The 21301-nt window shown below is 41.8% G+C and overlaps 1 protein-coding gene across 1 annotated transcript in view; it reads left to right on the top strand.

The window, feature by feature from the left end:
- The window catches only part of RYR2 (ryanodine receptor 2), a 537004-nt gene that overhangs the window by 468867 nt on the left and 46836 nt on the right, over window positions 1-21301 (top strand). Inside the window, exons 86-92 of the mRNA XM_088842508.1 lie at window positions 3916-4020; window positions 7338-7419; window positions 9903-11200; window positions 12011-12078; window positions 15057-15204; window positions 18983-19069; window positions 19839-20057. Of these exons, the coding sequence (XP_088698634.1) occupies window positions 3916-4020; window positions 7338-7419; window positions 9903-11200; window positions 12011-12078; window positions 15057-15204; window positions 18983-19069; window positions 19839-20057 (2007 nt within the window). The remainder of the gene's footprint in view (window positions 1-3915; window positions 4021-7337; window positions 7420-9902; window positions 11201-12010; window positions 12079-15056; window positions 15205-18982; window positions 19070-19838; window positions 20058-21301) is intronic.

Raw genomic sequence — 21301 nt, forward strand, 5'->3', positions numbered from 1 at the left:
GTTCCCCTGTCCCTGGGATTCTCCAGGCAAGAACACTGGAGTGGGTTGCCATTTTCTTCTCCAATGTGTGAAAGTGAAAAGTGAAAGTGAGGTCTCTCAGTTGTGTCCGACTGAGTGACCCCATGGACTCAGCCTACCAGGCTCCTCCATCCATGGGATTTTCTAGGCAAGAGTACTGGAGTGGCTTGCCAGTGCCTTCTCCGAATTTGCTGTTACTCCAGGTATTTACTGAGTTCCTAGTTTTTCATTCTAGTTTCCTCTAATGAAAAGGACATCTTTTTTGGGTGTTAGTTCTAGAAGCTTTTGTAGGTCTTCATAGAACCATTCAACTTCAACTTCAGCTCCTCAGCATTGTGTGTACATATATAATATGTGTATTTATGTATATATGTACATACGTATTTATGTATATATGCACATATATATTGGAGAAGGAAATGGCAACCCACTCCAGTGTTCTTGCCTGGAGAATCCCAGGGACGGGGGAGCCTGGTGGGCTTCCATCATGGGGTCACACAGAGTCGGACACGACTGAAGTGACTTAGCAGCAGTAGCAGTAGCACATATATATATATATATACTCTTTCATATTCTTTTCCATTATGATTTATCACAGTATATTGAACATGGTGCCCTGTACTATATATAGTAGGACCTTGTTTTTGATCCATTCTCTATATAATAGTAGCAAGGCTTTTATGTTACAGGCACTGAGTAAATGAGGGGGTCTGGTTTTCCATCGGTATGTTGTTTCCATAGATACTGGGCATGTAGCTCAAAGTCCACAGTCCGGCCCAAGATGGAGTCCTATTTTCAAGATACAGCCTGTTCTGTTTCCTCCTTAAGGAAAGCCTGCTAACTGAGAAGATGTCAGACTGGATCTTATTGTGGTCTGGATGACAGGTTCTTTTATAGAATCAGAGAGAGAGAAAGAAACAATGAGGAACTAAAGTCAAAAGGCAGAATAGAGAGGGAGAGGCAGTAAGGAAATAAAGTAAAAGGGTCTTCAGTCTTGGAAAATATCTCCACGAAGGGTCAGCCTTTGAAACGGATGTATTAATCTCTTCCATTCACAGGTAGGCAGTGTCACACTATCTCTTTTTGAATTAAACAAAGGCATTTTACCTTACAGTCAGGCAGAGGGTCAGGGTCCTTTTAGGCAGGCCATTATGCATGATAGTAATAACAAAAGCAACAAAAAGCAAGTCAAAGAAACAGTTCCAACATGGAGTCAGAATTGGCTTCTTCTCTACAAGCGCACAGGGCACATTGCCAACAATGGACCACAGTGAAATCCTGAGAATCTGTTGCTTTGACCCAGAGGCCAGACAGGATCGATGTACACTGTAAAATCAGTTAGGCCAGGTACACTGAACGTGTTAACCTCTAAGTTAAGTGATTCCTTCTCCCCACTGTCTCTTCAGACTTGCTCTGTAACCCATTTCGTTACCCCTCTTTGAATGGATCTTATGCACCATCCACTCTCAGATAAATAAAGTTCCTTCAGTCACTTTGTCACAAGAATTGTCTCGCTTCAGTCATTGTATGGTGACACCATCACTTAACTCTTACCCAATTTAAGACTCCCTCTCAAAGAAACAAACAACTTCCCCTCGTGCCTGATTTTATGCTGGAAAGGCCTTATGGACTGAGGGTAGAGGGCAAGAAGTAGGATCTGGGCTTCTCTACCTTCCCTCCAAGGGGCGTCTGTTCTTCCTCCTTCCCCCATGAGCCAGCCCCAGGCGTCCTCAAGGTTGGAACTGAGAAGAGGAAGAGTAAGGGGAGGGAGATTTTCCTCCAAGCATATGGAATTCAGGACTGCACTGTTGCCTGGCCACCCTGGCGGCGTATTATATTCTTCCTCTGATGAGGGGGCTTGGCTCTCCCACTGCTTCCAGTGCCTGGAAAGGTGTCTTTGCCCTTCCAGTTTCAAATTATTCCACAATCTCTGTGCATCTGGTAGCCCCCATCCACCTCCAAAAATCACATTACCCTTTTAGACAGTTTGCTTGGCAACAGTTCAAAGTCCTTTTGGACAGAATAGCTCCCACTTAAGAAATCAATTTTTTGTTACTTTCCATCTTTTACACTTTCTAATACCAGGCTGTTACCCAAAAACTAGGTTCTTCTCTTGATGGATGTTGAGCCAATAGATACAACCAAAGATTGGGGGAAGGAAAGATTTATTATTACTTGCAGCAAGTAAGGAGAACACTAGGGTTCTTTCCCAAAGCAGTGTCTCTCCAAACAGCAAAATTGGGAAAGTTTTAAGCTAAGGGTACATGCATATTCATGAAGAGGCTTCAGCAGTGAAGAATTCAGACAGAGGTTGACAGAGTCCAAGCTTTAGTTGACTGAAGTCAGGAGGGATGTCATCATTCTGTCCCACACCTGGGTGAGGGCCTTAGCTCCTGCAAAACTCAAGGACTGTATCAGATTATGTACCTCCTTTGAGGAGGAACTAAAACTCTGTTTTCACTGCACTGTTATTTGACTGCCTTTTCTCTATTCCTGTGTTCCTTTGTTTCCTTAAGATCATTGATTACTGAGATCTCTCCAAGGGCAAGTGTTGTGACCAGGCTGAGATCACAAAAATGGCTCAGGCCAAAATGGCTTCTCTTATGTCAAAAAATATATTCCTGATTCTCTTTCTCTGGGAACCCCCTAATTATGTGATTACAAAACCATATTGCTGCCCAACTTCAGAAGACAGAAGTCAAGCACTCCTGATGGCTCTCTTGAGGCCTCCTCTCTCTCTTGGTGTAAAAGAAGCAAGGGTAGCCCTGTCCTCACCCACTGCTACAGGGGTGGAGGTTGGAGAGCACTTTGAAAAGTCTGTCCCTTTTCAACTTCAACACCTTCATGTCTTAAGGCTAGAAAGATCTATTTAGTTTCCTTTCACAGGTACTGAAGCTAGCACCTTACTTTTGGAATATGGAGATACTTGGCACTTACCATCTTTGTCACTGAACCAGATTAGGGTCTGGTTGTCCGTGTGCAGTAAAGCCACTCTGCTGACCCCTGGTGCTGATGAAGCAGAGTGCAGCATTCATTGCAGGCACCAAGTAAGGAGGCCAGGACAGCAGGAACTTAAAAGGCCCGAAGTCCCTGAAGGCTTTCTGGTAAAGGTTTAGGAGGACAGGATGAGGGAGGGGTCTTGTGGGGTGTGTGGTCAACTCATGGACAGCTTGAGAGAGGGGACTTGAGGGGTGTGTGATCAGCTTATGGACAGGTTGAGAGAAGGGACTTGTGGGGTGTGTGATCAGCTTGTCGACAGGTTGTGAGAAGGGGCTTGTGGGGTGTGTGATCAGCTCATGGACAGGTTGAGAGAGGGGACTTGTGGGGTGTGTGATCAGCTTGTCGACAGGTTGTGAGAGGGGGCTTGTGGGGTGTGTGATCAGCTCATGGATGTTCTTCTGATTGCCTAGTGGTGAGATCATTGGGAGTCAACATCATCGACCTGTTGGTGGGCAGTATACAGTTAACTTCAGCCACCTGGTAGGGGTTTCAGTCTCTACCAAACAGCTCAGAGGACATGACTCAGAATATGATCTGTTGTCCTTGAGAAGGAACTAAAGGTCCTTGACTTTGTTTAATGGTTAAAGTATTATTATTTTGTCTTGCCTGTTTTCCTTTCTTTCTACATGTTTCCCCTTCTTTGATTAAATTTATTCTTTGATTAAAGTTTTTCCACAGACAAAAGGAAGGCTGAGGACATGAGTGGAGGTCTGTTTGGGGAGGGCCTCATAGGGTCCTGCTCAGTTATATCTTTTATCCTCAGCTCTAGGTCCTTAAGTGAAGCTTCCATGTTGACATCTTATCAGTATGTTCAATGCATTCCTCTCTGCCTTATTGGCAAGTTTAATTTAGTGGTTAATTTATCAGGAATGACTGTTGTTTGTGTTTCTGGCCCAGGGTCCCTGCACTGGCAACCAGCAGAGTCTGGCTCACAGCAGGCTCTGGGATGCTGTGGTGGGTTTTCTGCACGTATTTGCCCACATGCAGATGAAGCTGTCGCAGGTAAAGTCGCTGTCTTCCGTCAGCCTACGTGAGACACTGTACACCGTGATCACTGGCAAATTAAACACACTGTCCTGTGTCAGAATATCATCTTTCTTAGATGACTTCTTTATACATCTTTTACATGACATTTAAAAAAAATCATTTTTTAAAATATAAAAGAAGTCTATGCAAACTGACAATAGGTGGGAGCCATTATTCAAATTTGAGAATAAAAGATAAAGGAATTGACTATAATGGAGAAATGAAACAGTATAGTCGCCAAACACTGTACATTTTACAATCCTTCATAGACCCACATCTCAATGATTACTCACTGGAATTTTCCTCATCCATACACATAATTGGAAGAGGATTTGTAATCTGCTCCAAATCCCTCGTTAAGGAGAGACAGTTTTCTTATAGGGTCATAAACAAGCAGTTGTTCTCAAAAGATGACATTCACCAATTAACCGGACATTTAACTTCATGAACGTCAAAGAGAAAAAAAATATCAGTACAGTTAGGCAAATGACAAAGAAGCAGATTTTTCACCATGCTTAATGTTAATCTGGGAGCACACCTTGGAAACATGAGCATGCTGTTTTCTCACCCCTGTATTGCATGTGGAGTCAGAGGTACATGAATAGAAAAACTCTAAATATAAATCTTGAGTAAATATGTCCCTTTGATACGAGGAATTTTACTGGGATGTCCTGAGATCTGACATATCTGTTGATTATGGACATCTGTCAGGTGTCAAGAGAGGAGAGAATGCTAGATTAATAGTCAAAGGACCACCAGTCCAGCCCCCACAATTTCATTCATGTGTCCATTTCTTTCTTGAGTCTCCTTGCCTCCAGCAAAGTGAGGAAACTCACACCTCCACCCTGCCCTCCAAGCTGGAAAATATTGTCAGATAGAGCCAGGCACAGGTTAAAGTGGCAAAAACAGATTTAATCAGTAATAACTGTCACTGTCACTCCAGTACTCTTGCCTAGAAAATCCCATGGATGGAGGAGCCTGGTGGGCTGCAATCCGTGGGGTCACTAAGTCGGACACGACTGAGCGACTTCACTTTCACTTTTCACTTTCATTCATTGGAGAAGGAAATGGTAACCCACTCCAGTGTTCTTGCCTGGAGAATCCCAGGGATGGGGGAGCCTGGTGGGCTGCCATGGGGTCGCACAGAGTCGGACACGACTGAAGCGACAGCAGAAGCAGCAGCAACTGTCACTGTAGGGAGAAAAATCTAGTGTGAGTTGAACTCAACTTGGACTTGTACAGAGATGATGGGAGGAGGAGGGGATGATCAGGGCTCAGGGAGGAGAAAAATTATTAAAGGTTGGTCAGTGTAAACATGGTGGGCCAGCTGTGTCTGCTAGCAGGCAAGTACTGACAATAGGATTCTACCTCCTACAGAGCCTGGGAGACAGATTCTAGCATCCTCAGGTGTTGGCTGGAACAAATAGTAAATTTTTTTGGCAGCCTTGGGTTTTCTCAGGCAAGCACCCTAAGAAGGCCTGAGGTCCTCCTAGTGAAGTAGCTTTGAGCTGTTAGAAACCATGGTCGTGTTTTGTTCTAGCCTAAACTGAAGTGTAGTTGATTTTCTGATGAGATGGTTAGATAGCATCACTGACTCAGTGGACCTGAATTTGAACAAACTCCTGGAGATAGTGAAGGATGGGGAATCTGGCATGCTACAGTCCATGGGGTCACAAAGAGTTGGACACAATGTAGTGATTGAACAACAACAAATAGTTGATTTTCAGTGTTGTGTCAGTCTCTGCTATACAGTAAAATGACTCGGTTATATACATAGGGATATTCTTTTTTTTAATGTTCTTTTTCATTACGGTTTATCACAGGAGATTGAATATAGTTCCCTGTGCTACACAGTAGAATCTTGTTTATCCATCCTATAGTTTGCATCTGCTAAGCCCATCTCTCAGTTGTTCAAGGCTTTATAAACCAAGATTAAAGCCTACTTGGGAAGAGGACCCAGAGGAATTGGCTAGTTTGGTCAAGGAGAGAATCTTTGTCAGTATCTAGTTATTGGTTCAGTTTCTCAGTTCAGTCGCTCAGTCGTGTCCGACTCTTCTCAACCCCATGAATCTCAGCACGCCAGGCCTCCCTGTCCATCACCAACTCCCGGAGTTCACTCAAACTCAAGTCCATCGAGTTGGTGATGCCATCCAGCCATCTCATTCTCTGTCGTCCCCTTCTCCTACCGCCCCCAATCCCTCCTAACATCAGAGTCTTTTCCAGTGAGTCAACTCTTCGCATGAGGTGGCCAAAGTATTGGAGTTTCAGTAACTTCTACCAAATAAGGAAATATCATGATTGCTTTCATCTAATTGCTAGTGACATTTTAGTAAGTAAAGAAAATCAACATGAACCAAATTTATCACGAGAGTTCTTATTTGGATGTATTTCCATTGTTTTATTAACGTCTTGCAGTGCTACCTAGCAGTTGTTCATAGTTTGTAGACCTAGTCGAGGTATCAACTATTTAGAAAGAAATAAATCTCATCCTTTATGCAATGTTGAAATTTGGCTTCCTGTGTAGAAAAATTCATGTGAATAAAACAGTACCTTGTGGGTATATGTATATATGTATGTATGTTTTATTTTTGAAAAAAAGTATAGTTTTAAAATAAGAAAAAACTCTGGTGATGCATGGGATTATAATGTAGATATCAGTATGCCATGTTTTCAGGCACTGAATCCAAGCATAGTGATGTTTGTACATAACATATCTATATAATTTTTTTTTTCATGGTGAAAAATCAAAGACAAAAACCCAGAAAATTTTAAACAGAGAAATATCCAAGAGCTTAGTCAAGTTGGTAAATAAGATACTTGTATACATTTTGGGGCTAGATTTATGTAGGGTTAGTTTATCTCATATCACTGTTATGCCTGTGTTTTCCAGAATAAGTTAATTCTTACAACGTGTATAGCATCTCAATGTAGAAAGTTAGAAAGAAGAAAAGACAAGTCTAGTGTTTTCAAGGAGAAGAAAGATGCCCAGTGTTCAAAAGTACCTGAGTCTTGCCTGCCTGACCTGAGGGTCTCCACCATTGCTTTAGTTCTTCCATACTCTTGTTAGGTCCTTACGAATACTTTAAAAAATACGAGTTCCAACTCAATAGTAAATACTCTTTCATTCTGAAGTGTGTACTTTTAAAAAGCTGCATACTTTAATTTGGCTTCTTTTTAGCTGTATAATGCTGTAAAGTCTACTCTTGGTAGAAAGGTATTATTTTTGTAAGAATGACATTCTTGCTGCGTAATTTTCTCATGGTATCTCAAATGCACTGTGTTAATACTTTCAGGACTCCAGTCAAATTGAGCTACTAAAAGAATTGATGGATCTTCAGAAGGACATGGTGGTCATGTTGCTGTCCATGTTGGAAGGTAGTTATGATTTATATCTTCAAATCCCCTTTATTCTTTGAAGGATTCCATATATGCTTGCTCTGGGAGTCAGCCTGCTGCAAAGGATAAAGTATCAGTGCTCAAATGGGACAGGTACCTCAGACTTATTGCTGGCTTGACTACTCTTTTCTCAACTTAGTTTTTTTTTTTTTTTTTTTAAAAAAAAAAAGAAATCCTGCCAATCTCAGGTCACAAATCTATGGAGTGAAACCAGTAGTACTTCATTTAATAGTGGCATTTTTCATTTCATAGTGATACCTTAAAGGGTATGCTCTTCAGAGAGTACCGTGAAGATGGTTTTGTTTGTTAGTCATTTTGTTTGTTTGTAAGCAGTAGGGATTACAGATGTTTGGGGACAATCCAAGTGCGTAAATTGCTGCTTTGAGCTGACTGCCTTATAGCTCCTGTGGGTCCTTAAATTTCTGCAGGTGGAGAAGGCAGTAGAGAGCACCCCACCCACCAAGGCTGGTGGCAGCCTAAGTTCTCCCCGCTACATGCCTCTTTCTTGGATTTTCATTCTCTCTCTTTCCACCTTATTTTCGTGTGCTACTGTGTTTTCTTTCTATCTCAGGCAGTAAATATAGTGGGTAAGAGACTGGGTTCTGAGATCCGCCACCAGCACCCACATCTCACTTTCTGACACAGGCAGCATGACCCTGATGTGAGTAACATCTCCGTTTCTCACTCCCCTCCTCTATGAGACGGAGCTCAGGACTGCTTCTGCGAGCATTCCGTGAAATCATATGAATGCGACCAGGGCCACTACAGAATGTTTACTATTATGTTCCCTATCCTTTTTTTCTTAAGTCTTCCTAATTTCTCTCTCTCACTTAGTCTACCCTGCATTAACTAATTGAGGTAGTAGACACACCTTGCTTTAGGACTTTAAAGATGCAGTGTTTGCTTGAAACCCTTAGTTGGCAGCCACTCTATATCCTCCAAGCACAAGATCCTTTTCCCAAGACCTCAATTCAAGTTTTATTCTAAATAGCAGCAACACAGCCATAATAACTTAAGGAATAGCGAGTTAAAATGAACCCCGTTTAAGGACTTTTTCACCTGAATACCAGGTTTGTGAACTGGATAGTGTCATTATCACTCGGTTGCAACTAGTGCAGAGAGGCTAAGAAATCTGCCAAGGTTGCTGTGCCAGCAGATGGTGGGATCTGCATTCAAACCCTGACAGCATGGCTCCTGAGCCAGTGCCCTTTTTTCTTTGGCTGTGCTAGGTCTTCATTGCTGCATGTGACCTTTCTCTAATTGGGGTGAGTGGGGGTTACTCTCGAGTTGAAGGGCTCAGGCTTCTCATTGTGGGGGCTTCTCTCATTGCCGAGATGGGCTTTCTGAGTACCACTTCAGTAGTTGTGGCCTATGGGCTTAGCTGCCCCGAGGCGTGTGGGATCTTCCTGGGCCAGGGATCAAACCCGTGTTCCCTGCATTAGGAGGCAGAATCTTAACCACTGGACCACCTTGGGCCCATGCTCTTAACTCTGGTGTTTACTGCCTCACAGATGAACTCCACAAACCCATCATCATGTCTTTCTTCTGATGCCTGTCTTTGTGTTACATATCACATTCTGTTCAAGGAATGATGACTCTGTAATTTAGGGTAATATCTCATTTCCTCAGGCTTATTCATAATATGCCATTTTCTAGCTATAAACATTCTGAACCATGAAGAAATATAAGGAGGTCTTTTCCATTTTACATCAGAAAGAGCATCTAATTTGCTCTCAGTGGTTCCATTTGAAGTCCCGGCCCTAGCTCTCAATAATCATGTTACAGCATGCACTTTAATTTAACCTTGCTAAACACAGTTTCCTCAATGGTAAAATCATAATTAATAATAAAAATACCTGCCTCACAGGTACTTTCAGGTATGAACATGAAATCAGGTAATGTATGTGTATTTGAGCAGTGATTTTTTTATCCCCAAAGGTCTATGCAAACACTCATTTTTTTTATTAATATGAGACTGGATTTCCGTTTCAGGCTTAGGATAATATAAATGTCTGCCTTTTTTTCTTTTTTTAAAAAAATCCTAAATCATGTTGCGTCTGGGATCAATTAGAGGGAAAAAATGTCAGCCTTTCATCACATATTGTTTTACATGCATTAGTCTAATTACTATATGCTTTTGCATGTGTTCATGTAATCACTTTCTTAAATTAGTGTTTACAAATAATTATCCATCTTTTCCTTCACACATTGGAAGAGAAAAGAGCTATCTTTGATTCAGATGTCATATAAGATTTATATTGTTATTTTCTCTATAGACACTGCTTTTAAAGACATTTTAAGATGTTTATTATTTACCTGCCCAAGTTAGCAGCAACTTACACAGTTGAATCAGGGTACAATGACTGAGCACACACACTCAACGTACATTGGCTTCTATCTGCCATCAATACTGGTTTTATTGGGAATGTTCATTTTGAGCCAATGCAATTTTTTATCCCCAGGCAATGTTGTTAATGGCACCATTGGCAAACAGATGGTTGATATGCTCGTGGAATCTTCCAACAACGTGGAGATGATTCTCAAGTTTTTTGACATGTTCTTAAAACTCAAGGACTTGACATCGTCTGATACTTTCAAAGAGTATGACCCCGATGGTAAGGGAGTTATTTCCAAGAGGGACTTTCACAAAGCCATGGAGAGCCATAAACACTACACCCAGTCCGAGACTGAGTTTCTCCTATCCTGTGCAGAGACAGATGAAAATGAAACCCTGGACTATGAAGAATTTGTCAAACGGTTCCATGAGCCTGCCAAGGACATTGGCTTCAACGTGGCAGTGCTTCTGACAAACCTCTCCGAACACATGCCCAATGACACCCGGCTGCAGACTTTTCTGGAATTGGCCGAGAGCGTGCTCAATTACTTCCAGCCCTTCCTGGGCCGCATCGAGATCATGGGCAGTGCCAAGCGCATCGAGAGGGTGTATTTTGAAATCAGTGAGTCCAGCCGAACCCAGTGGGAGAAACCCCAGGTCAAGGAGTCCAAAAGACAATTTATATTTGACGTGGTCAATGAAGGCGGGGAGAAAGAGAAGATGGAGCTCTTCGTGAACTTCTGCGAGGACACCATCTTTGAGATGCAGCTGGCAGCTCAGATATCAGAGTCAGATCTGAACGAGAGGTCAGCGAATAAAGAGGAGAGTGAGAAGGAGAAGCCTGAGGAGCAGGGTCCGAGGATGGGTTTCTTTTCCATCGTGACGGTCAAGTCTGCCCTGTTTGCCCTCAGGTATAATATCTTGACCCTTATGCGGATGCTCAGCCTGAAAAGCTTGAAGAAGCAGATGAAGAAGGTGAAGAAGATGACAGTGAAGGACATGATCACAGCCTTCTTTACATCCTACTGGGGTGTTCTGATGAGCCTCCTGCACTTTGTAGCCAGCGTTTTCAGAGGCTTCTCTCGCATCATTGGCAGCCTCCTGCTGGGAGGAAGCCTGGTCGAAGGTGCGAAGAAGATCAAAGTGGCGGAGCTCTTGGCCAACATGCCAGACCCCACACAGGATGAGGTTCGAGGAGACGGGGAGGAGGGAGAGAGGAAAACCCTGGAAGGGGCCCTGCCCTCTGAAGATCTGACGGACTTGAAGGAACTGACAGAAGAGAGTGACCTGCTGTCTGATATCTTTGGCTTGGACCTGAAGCGAGAAGGAGGGCAGTACAAACTGATTCCTCACAATCCCAATGCTGGCCTGAGTGACCTCATGAGCAACCCCGTCCCCATTCCAGAGGTGCAAGAAAAGTTCCAGGTAACTTACCTCCAGTCATAACAGCTCTCTGGACTTCAGGTGGGCATGATAAATGAACTTGACATCAGCTGTCTTGCTTGTGGCAGAGTGGTGTTCAGTAGATGACTTGACTTGCCAAAGAGTAATGGCTTTTTAGTAGGCAGAGCCGGCTGACCTTTCGAAGGTCCTTTACAAATTATTTCATTAAACTATGAAGGTACAAACTCTGGTACTCATCCTCACGACATTGGGCAGTTGATCAATAATCATCCCATCCACAAATATTTTATGAGGATTGACCATGCGTCTGGTCCCCCTGGGTATCATATGGAATTAAAAGAAATGTAAGATGTAATCACTGCTCTCAAGTTGCCTGAAAGAGTTTATTAGAAAGGATAAACCACTCATGAAAAAAATTAGAAAATCATTAAGTGGTAAGTTTATAGACCGCAGACTGTGGAGCTTATGTGAGAAAATGGAAAGCTCAGTATGGCTTGGTGTAGCTGGTTGAGACTGAAGAAGTGGGACTTACATTGGTTTGGAAGATGAATAAGATTTGAGTAGGAGAATGAGGGAAAGAAGGTGGTTGTGAAGTAAGTGGGAAGGAGCTTAGAAAGTTGCTGTCCCCTGCTGGCCTGGCAGGTGAATATGGAGAAGGGGGAAGTGCATAAACCAGCAGAAGGAAGGGCACACATGGTGGTTTTATCCCCTCGATTGAGGCAGGAGGGTATCATTTATAGGTTACAATTTGACGCAGGGTCACAGAGCTTCCTGAACTCATTCAAAGATGACATGTTATCCCGCTTCTCTTTTCCCATGGACTCATCCAAGGAACAGAAGGCAAAAGAAGAAGAAAAGGAAGAAAAAGAAGAAAGCAAATCCGAACCCGAGAAAGCTGAGTACGTGTCGTTTCTGTGTCCTTTCCTTTGTTTCAGTGTCTTTCACTCATCCTTTCCTTTCGGGGATGCAGTGGGGAGAATCTCAGGTTGCAAGGTGACACCTGTCATCTCAGTGGAAGGCCTCATCCTCAGTGGGTGGGGATCAGTGTAAACACCTACCTGAGGTGGGTGTGGGGGGCACTCCTATCTCTTTCTGGTTCCATGAGGATTTTGTTTGTGTGTTTCTCATCAGAAACAACTTTATGATTCCATGTGATGTGCTCTGCAAGATGACTGTTGTATTTTTTTTTAATTGAGCATCTGTTCTGTCCTTGTAAAGAAGGGAGGGGACATGCATTCTGAATGCCATCACATAGACTCTTGGGGAGTGGTGGTCCTCAACACACTGTCCCAGGGTCACCTGCTGAAAAACCACCTGGAGAGTCTGTTAAAGACATAGTTTCCTGGGGCCCCACATGGGTTCTGAGTCAGCAGGGCTGGTGTGGGGCCCAGGAAGCTTCATTTTCACCAACAGTCTTGGTGCTATGGAGAGCACAGTTATAAATGCATTACTAAGACATGAGGAGCTGGATATGAAACAATGAACATGTGTAATTTCCTATAAAACTGGCTTCCTGTTAACAATGGAAACCTACATCATTCCCCAGGTTTGCAGATTTATATGCATATTTTTAAAAATTGGGGAAATCAAATTTTTAACTGCATATAGTGCCACTATTCTCACATAGCCCTTTATTTTTGTCCTCTGTTCTGTTATTTTCTTTGGCCTGTTTTCATTGTCTGTTTTTTCCCCCCTAGATTAGACAAATGTTGGTTTAGAATTGTGTTAATTTAGTTATACCTATAAAATTAAAATAATATTAAAATGAATAATTCAGAAATAATTCTTATTTCTGATATTTTCATGGGGAAACAGTTTTATTCAACTTTTTCACATGCATGCTTGACATTACTAGAGTTACCTATTGAATAGTTTAATACTTTTGCAGGGAAACTCAAAAATTTTAATTTCTAAGATATTGAGAAAATTTAAAAGCATTTTAAGCCCTAAGAGCTAGTCATTGTTAAGGATTGAACATTAAAATTAGAATTTAAAAACAAGGTATATTGAAAAGTCACAGCCAAAAAAAGTCATCATTATTATTCTCTTTTCAGTTAAATGTTTTATCATACACTTTGAAAGGAATATGCAATATATAGACACAAAGATACTTGAAGCCTGTAAAATTTTCAAACACATACAAAAGAGAGAAGGTTATAATGTACACCTTTAAACCCATCACCTAGTTTTAATAAGGGCTTCCCTGGTAACTCAGCTGGTAAAGAGTCTGCCTGCAATGTAGGAGACCCTGGTTCAATTGCTGGGTTGGGAAGATCCTCTGGAAAAGAAAATGGCTACCCATTCCAGTATTCTGGCCTGGAGAATTCCATGGACTGTATAATTCCATTGCATCGCAAAGCGTCAAACACAGCTGAGCGACTTTCACTTTCACTTTAGTTCTAGTAATTATTAACATTTTGCTAACCTTGTACCGCAAGGAGATTCAACCAGTCCATTCTAAGGGAGATCGATACTGGGTGTTCATTGGAGGGACTGATGCTAAAGCTGAAACTGCAATACTTTGGCCACCTCATGCGACGAGTTGACTCACTGGAAAAGACTCTGATGCTGGGAAAGGTTGGGGGCGGGAGGAGAAGGGGATGACTGAGAATGAGATGGCTGGATGGCAACACCAATTCTGTGGACATGAGTTTGAGTGAACTCCGGGAGTTGGTAATGGACAGGGAGGCCTGACGTGCTATGATTCATGGGGTTGCAAAGAGTCGGTCACGACTGAGCGACTAAACTGAACTGAACTCAACCTTGTTTCATGTAGGTTTTCTCCTGCCAACCATCCCCACCACACACACACACACACACAGACACACACATATATTTTGGGGCCTTCTGTGGGACAAGTTGTTTTAAGGAGAATACTAGTCACCATGTCATTTCACCCGTAAGTACCTTGTATACATTACTAATTGCTAAAGACTGTTTAAAGAACCATATTTATCATGCTACTATTTACACTAAACAAAATTTGCAATTCTTTAAATACTGTCTAATAGTTGTTAAATAGTTAAGCTTCAAGCTTCCTTTATTGTCTCAAAGGTGTATTTTTACCGTTGGTTCATTTGAATTAGGCCTCATATGAGGGTCACCATTGTCTATTCTTCACAGTCAGAGCCATTCATTGTCATAGATCTTGCACTGTTGGATCAGTTGTAAAAATGGCCATAAATGACTATAACAATGAAACACAGACAAACCTAACAGAGCTTGACAGTCATTTCAGTGGGAACTCTTAAATGTTAAAACTAATGTTGGAAAAACCTCATATGGGTTAAGTATGAGTTATATTATGTGGTTTATGTATATATGATTACATATTACATAAATACATCTCCATGAAGGCTTGGTATTTTGTACCTGGAGAGGTTTAGGTATCAAATTTCAGTGCTCCCAATTTCATTATTGTCTGAAGAATTAACATATTGACATTCTCTCCGTCAACAACCAAATGCATATGCCTCTGATTTTAAATCCTAAATAGCTAGTCAGTGTTACAGACTGAACGTTAAAATCAGAATTGAAAAATAAGGTACGTTGAAAGTCATAACCAAAAGAAAGTCTCCACTATTCCCTTTTCAGTTAACTGTTTCATTGTACACTTGGAAAGGAATATGCTGGGTAGAGATACAAAGATTGAAGCCTGTAAGATGCCCTATAGAGCTGAACTTCACAGAATTATCCATATACAGGAGGCTATGATAAGCCAGAAATTCTACCCCTAATTCTAAAATTAGAATAGGCATCAGTTATTAAAACTGATACTATGATTTAAATACTTGTATGTTTGTATACATTTTGGCATAAAACTTGTTCAGTTCTTTGTTGTCTGGATGGTTTATATTTCACTCATTTGCGTTCATAGAGGAGAAGATGGAGAAAAAGAAGAAAAAGCCAAAGAAGACAAGGGTAAACAAAAACTGAGGCAGCTCCACACACACAGATATGGAGAACCAGAAGTTCCTGAGTCAGCATTCTGGAAGAAAATCATAGCCTATCAACAGAAACTTCTAGTAAGATGTTTTAGAATGAATATTGGTTTTGATATATTGTAAGACCATAATCATTCGGGTGCAGTAAATATCCACTGACCTTCCCTCGGGTGATAATCAGGGAACCAAGTGAGCCCTGAATGTATATTGTATTTGCCCATCTTAGTGTTTATATGTTAAAATCAGTGTCTTGGTCCATGGCTCCTTATTGTCAAACCCATAATCTCTGCACACATTCACATGACCTGAGACCACGTGATTTAGTGACTGCCAGCATCTTCCCAAAAGGATATTTTAAGGGTAAGTTAATTAACATACCCCAAGGCTCGCTCTTTGCAGGATGCTGTGTAAGGCTCTGCAATACATGATAGCAAAACAAACCTTCTAGGGGACAAGTAATTCATCTTGATGTTTCAGAGTGGGGTTAGTCAATCTTTCTTGAATTGCCCTTTTATTAAAAATCCAATTATAAAAATATTAATATAGTGAGCCAACTCTCCAATGATCATATGATCTATTCAAAATTTTTCTTTAAATGGAAATAAGTAAAAAACTGAAAGAAGAGGGAGAAGATAGTTCTTTATATAGTATCCTAAACATTTTCAGAAATGTTCCTTTAGTTAATAAAATACCTGCTTATATGTGGAAAACAAAGAAGATGTAGTTCTCTGTTCCTATTCATACAGGATAGAATTGTTAAAAATTTTGTCTGAAAGACCTTTAATATGAGTATGTATGTTCAATTCAGTTGAGTCACTCAGTTGTGTCCAACTCTTTGCGACCCCGTGAATCACAGCAAGCCGGGCCTCCCTGTCCATCACCAACTCCCGGAGTTCACTCAAACTCATGTCCATCGAGTGGGTGATGCCATCCAGCCATCTCATTCTCTGTTGTCCCCTTCTCCTCCTGCCCCCAATCCCTCCCAGCATCAGAGTCTTTTCCAGTGAGTCAACTCGTCGCATGAGGTGGCCAAAGTATTGCAGTTTCAGCTTTAGCATCAGTCCTTCCAATGAACACCCAGGACTGATCTCCTTTAGAATGGACTGTTTGGATCTCCTTGCAGTCCAAGGGACTCTCAAGAGTCTTCTCCAACACCACAGTTCAAAAGTATCAATTCTTCGGCGATCAGCCTTCTTCACAGTCCAACTCTCACATCCATACATGACCACTGGAAAAATCATAGCCTTGACTAGACGGACCTTTGTTGGCAAAGTAATGTCTCTGCTTTTTAATATGCTATCTAGGTTGGTCATAACTTTCCTTCCAAGAAGAAAGTAGGGAAAACCACTAGACCATTCAAATATGACCTAAATCAAATCCCTTATGAGTATGTATGTATATGTGTATAAATATTATATATTTGTATCATATAAATAGGAAAGGATTGGGAGATGAATGTCTCAAATAAACCTACATGAGGTACTGACCAAAAATGTCAGACCTAGAAATTAAGAACAACACTCCATAATAAAGCCATTTGAAAGGCAAAATCATATTTAACCTTTGAGGAAAAAAAGACCAAAAACTCACATAGTATAGAACTTCACCTATAAGGAAAATGGATTGTTCTCAGTCATGATATATGCTAACTAAGCTAAGTCACTTCAGTCGTGTCGACTCTGTGTTGACCCCATAGACGGAAGCCCACCAGGCTCCCCCATCCCTGGGATTTTCCAGGCAAGAACACTGGAGTGGGTTGCCATTATATGCTAACTGCTTGTACATAAATGTATATATATGACATTTTAAATAATTTAGATATATATTTTATTAATAGTTAGAACTATGCTTTCTTAAACTACATTGTATGTTTCCTGTATTATTTAATACAGAGTAGACAGAATGCAAATGTTTTTGAGGCAACTCTGGATAGTCCATGGTTTGGTTTGTGTCACGGTGGACATGACTGCAGGTGTGGTCTGCCTAGGGTGTAAGGTTGTACGGGCGCTGTGATAAACTATAGCAGCCCCAGTGGCTTCCTGAAGAGTTTGTGTAACCATAGTTGAACAAAGCAAGTAATTGAGGTTTTTCTCCCATCCTTCTGTCCCAGAGGTGCCTTCTTTCCTGTTTCTCTTTACACCATCACTTTCTTTGCTCACCTGTTTGCATGCATTAGCCTAATCATGGCCACATCAGGTGCCACAGTGCCTCTCGTGATGCCAGTCTTCGTGACCTCCCAGCTCAGATAACCAAAGTCACTAACCCAGCCCCTATGCCCCAGTCGCACCTTCTAAGGAGAACCAGTGTGACTGACCCAGTTTGGATGTGGTGGCCAACTTTGGTGGCAGAACAGTCGGGATCATATGTGGGGAGATGACACCACCCAAGTTGGGTGTGTCCGTGGAGAGTGATATCATGCTAAAGCCCCTGATATATCCAGATAGATACTTTCTAGTCATCTCCCACTTAATATTAAAACAAATTCTTGGTATGTCCCCAAATCTTGTCACTTAAACCCACTTCTGCTCCAATAAGTGTTTTCTACTTTTCTCCCATAGCTCAATAAATGACACCAAGCATTTACTTACTTGTTCAGACCCCAGAAGTTACCACCTCTTGAATCCTTTCCTTTTTCCTACCTCAGATAAATCCAACAATAATTTTCAGCTCTCTCTTTCAAATATATCCAGTCTTCCCGGCTCTTACCAGCATTTCCACAGCCACCACTGGTTCAAACCACCACCATCAACGTCCTCTTTCTGCATCCTGCAGTAACTTTCTTGCTGGTCCCCTGACTTCCATGCCTCCAGTCTACTTTATGCACAGTAGCTGGAATCATCTTTCCAAACCATTATCTGGTCGCATCAAGCGCTCTTCGGCTCCTTCAAGAGCTTGCCATGTCATTTACAGTAAAATAGTAATTCCAGTTTTAATAATAAGATTAATGATTACCTTCCTCTATGGTAACTTATCTAGTCCTCATAACAAACTTATGAGACAGGTTTTGTTGTCATCCCCACTTGACAGATAAGAAAAGTGATGCTCCAAGAGTGATTAAGTCTCTTGTCCACATCCTGCAGTGAGGAAGTGGTGGGGTCAGGCTTCATACCCAGGCAGTATGGCCCCAGCAATCAGACACTGAACCCCTGCACTGCCAGGGGCAACACTTTTTCTTTGTTACCATTCCTTTTGTGTTTCTTGAGATAGACCTTACAAGCAGCAGTTGAGTCTGCAGACTCAGCTGGATAAATGTTTACACACATAACATCTGTGTGGCGACCACCATCCACGGCACAAAGCACAGAGTTTTTATCGAAGGCCCACAGAGCGCTGTTCCCCGCTCCCCTCTGTGGCCTCATTCCTTCCCACTCGGCCCTCTTACTCTGCTGCCTCCTCACTGCCCTGCACACACACCAGCGTCCCTCGGAATTGAGGCCCTCTGCCCTCCACGCTCTTTCTGTGATCTTCCCTTCCCACATTTGTTCACTTGATTACTGTCCTGTGGCGTCCAGGCCTCAGCTCAAATGTCACCTCCTCAGAACCTTCCCTGACCACCTATCCAGATCGTACCCCCTTCCCCAAGTCCTTAGTCTGATGGAATTTTCTTCATAGCATTTACCAGTTCCCTGAAATTAGGCTAGTTTTTATTTGTGAGTGTGCTTCTTTACTATCTGTCTACTCCATGATGGTTTAAATTTTCTTATTCACTATTATGTGGACAGCACCAAACATGGGGCTTAATAAATGGTAGGCCCTCAAGAAACAGTTTTTGGTAAATGCATGAATGCTTTATTTCAATTGCCTTCAGAGTTCAAATCTCTTGATTCAATGACCCTTTAATAATATTTTTCTCCTTCAGAACTATTTTGCTCGCAACTTCTACAACATGAGAATGTTAGCCTTATTTGTCGCATTTGCAATCAATTTCATCTTGCTCTTTTATAAGGTACGTACATCTTAGTCTTTTAATAACCAATATGAAACTACAAATAGACTGAATTGAATGTAATGATTTGACAGATCCACTAGTAAGCACACGAACACCTTTTCTGAAATGTATTTTGATAAAAGAGAAAACCTGAATCTCAGGCACAACGCTGACTGTCTAGGACAGCAAGAATAGATTAGCTCCTTCGCACTGAGAAATGCCCCCAGTGAAGAATGTGTGATTTTAGAGGGTTTGCCCACAGTACTTATAGCCTGATTTGGCCGAATATGTCACATGTATGAATATGTCACATGTATCTTGGTATAGAATACCTATATTCCATTAAATTCTTTTGATCATTGAGACGACAGCTTAGCCATCTAATTTTCCCCTGCATACATATTAACCCTCATAACTGGTTAGACTAGAGGGAATTTTTTAAATATGGTAATTATTTGCCATTTTTTTTCTATTGAAGTATAGTTGATTTACAATGTTGTGTAAGTTTCAGTTGTACGGTAAAGTGATTCATTTATGTGTGTGTGTGTATACATATATTTTTTTTTCTTAGATTATTTTTCATTGTAGATTATTATAAGATATTGAATATAGTTCCCTGTGCTGGGTTTTTGAAAAGCTATCTTTTCAGCCTATGCTTTTAGTCTTTTCATCTTGCAGTGGCTTCACATCCAGCTATTTGCTGATAAGGCTGAATTTCCATTGTTTCTTGTTTACCCTGATCTCTTAGAGAAAATGAGCTGACTGTTCTCTAAATGGTTTGAATCAGGTCTCCACTTCTTCTGTGGTTGAAGGAAAGGAACTACCCACTCGCAGTTCAAGTGAAAATGCCAAAGTTAGCAGCTTGGACAGCAGCTCGCCTAGAATCATCGCAGTGCACTATGTGTTGGAGGAGAGCAGTGGCTACATGGAGCCCACACTGCGGATATTAGCCATTCTGCACACGGTCATCTCTTTCTTCTGCATCATTGGATACTACTGCTTGAAAGTAAGATAGTAAGGCACCAAGGAACTTGTGTGTGTCCACACGCATCCCTGTTGTGCTGGGGCAGCAGATTCTGAGAGGGAAACTTCAGACACATAGTTTATTAGGGACTGTTCCATCAGCACCTGTGGGGCAAAGGGAAGAAGCAGCATGGGGAAGAGAGAACAGTGGGGCTACAATACAGACCCAACAGGACATGTCACAGCCTCTGTTCTGAAGTTGACACACCCCTTCAGGGTGGTCCTGGGCTGGGGGCTTTGGAGCCTGGCCTTTAGAGCTCTGTGTTGACCAGTCACTGGCTGCAGGCTGCCCTGGGAAGGGGATGTGGCTGTCACATTGTAGTTTTGTTTTGTTTTTTTCCCCCCACAGTAATTATTCACATATGGAAAATTTCAGCTATAACTTGACAGCTCAGCAGTGACCAACCCACTATGTACTATCAATGTTCAGTGTAGTAAAAATTCTATAAATATATCATATTCGACCTCCAAGTCATTTCAGTCATTCTGCTCTTAGGCATATATTTCTCACCATCCTTGGCAGAAATGCTTCACAGTTTGTCACACATCACCAAGAAAACAGTGTAGCTTCATTCCTAGACACTATAAGGGAGTAGTATAGTTTGGTTTCCCTGGTGGCTCAGAGGTTAAAGCGTCTGCCTCCAATGCGGGAGACCCGGGTTCTATCCCTGGGTCGGGAAGATCCCCTGGAGAAGGAAATGGTAACCCACTCCAGTATTCTTGCCTGGAGAAGCCCATGGACGGAGAAGCCTGGTAGGCTACAGTCCATGGGGTCGTAAAGAGTCGGACACGACTGAGCGACTGAACGGAACGGATAGTTTGGTGAATAGAACTCAAGGTTGTCTCTCCAAGTGCACAGAGCCTCACACTACCTTTGCAAACCTCTTTTATCTTTTCCTAACATGGCACTGTTATGCTGCAGGGCTTTTGTTCCACTGTTCCCTGCTTCTAATTGGGAAGCTTATACAAGACTTGTGAAAAACTAGGGTCCAGAATAAATGATCAGAATGTAAAGTTTTCTTCAGAAACACCTCTACCTCCCTTTCCTTCCCTTGTTTTATGAGAGGCGGGGGGATATTCTTAGATATTTACACAATGTTTGCATCTTTTTTGCATCTGCATCTTGTGTGAACTCTGTGCATATGAAAAGAGTGTCAGTAAATTCTGGAGACATTTTGGCAAATTGACAAACATTTTTGCTGATGTTGAAATTAAAATTTATTTCAA

Source organism: Moschus berezovskii, chromosome 12, assembly GCF_049115385.1.
Source record: "Moschus berezovskii isolate FMDL1 chromosome 12, NW_MosBer_1.0, whole genome shotgun sequence".
Classification (NCBI taxonomy): domain Eukaryota; kingdom Metazoa; phylum Chordata; class Mammalia; order Artiodactyla; family Moschidae; genus Moschus; species Moschus berezovskii.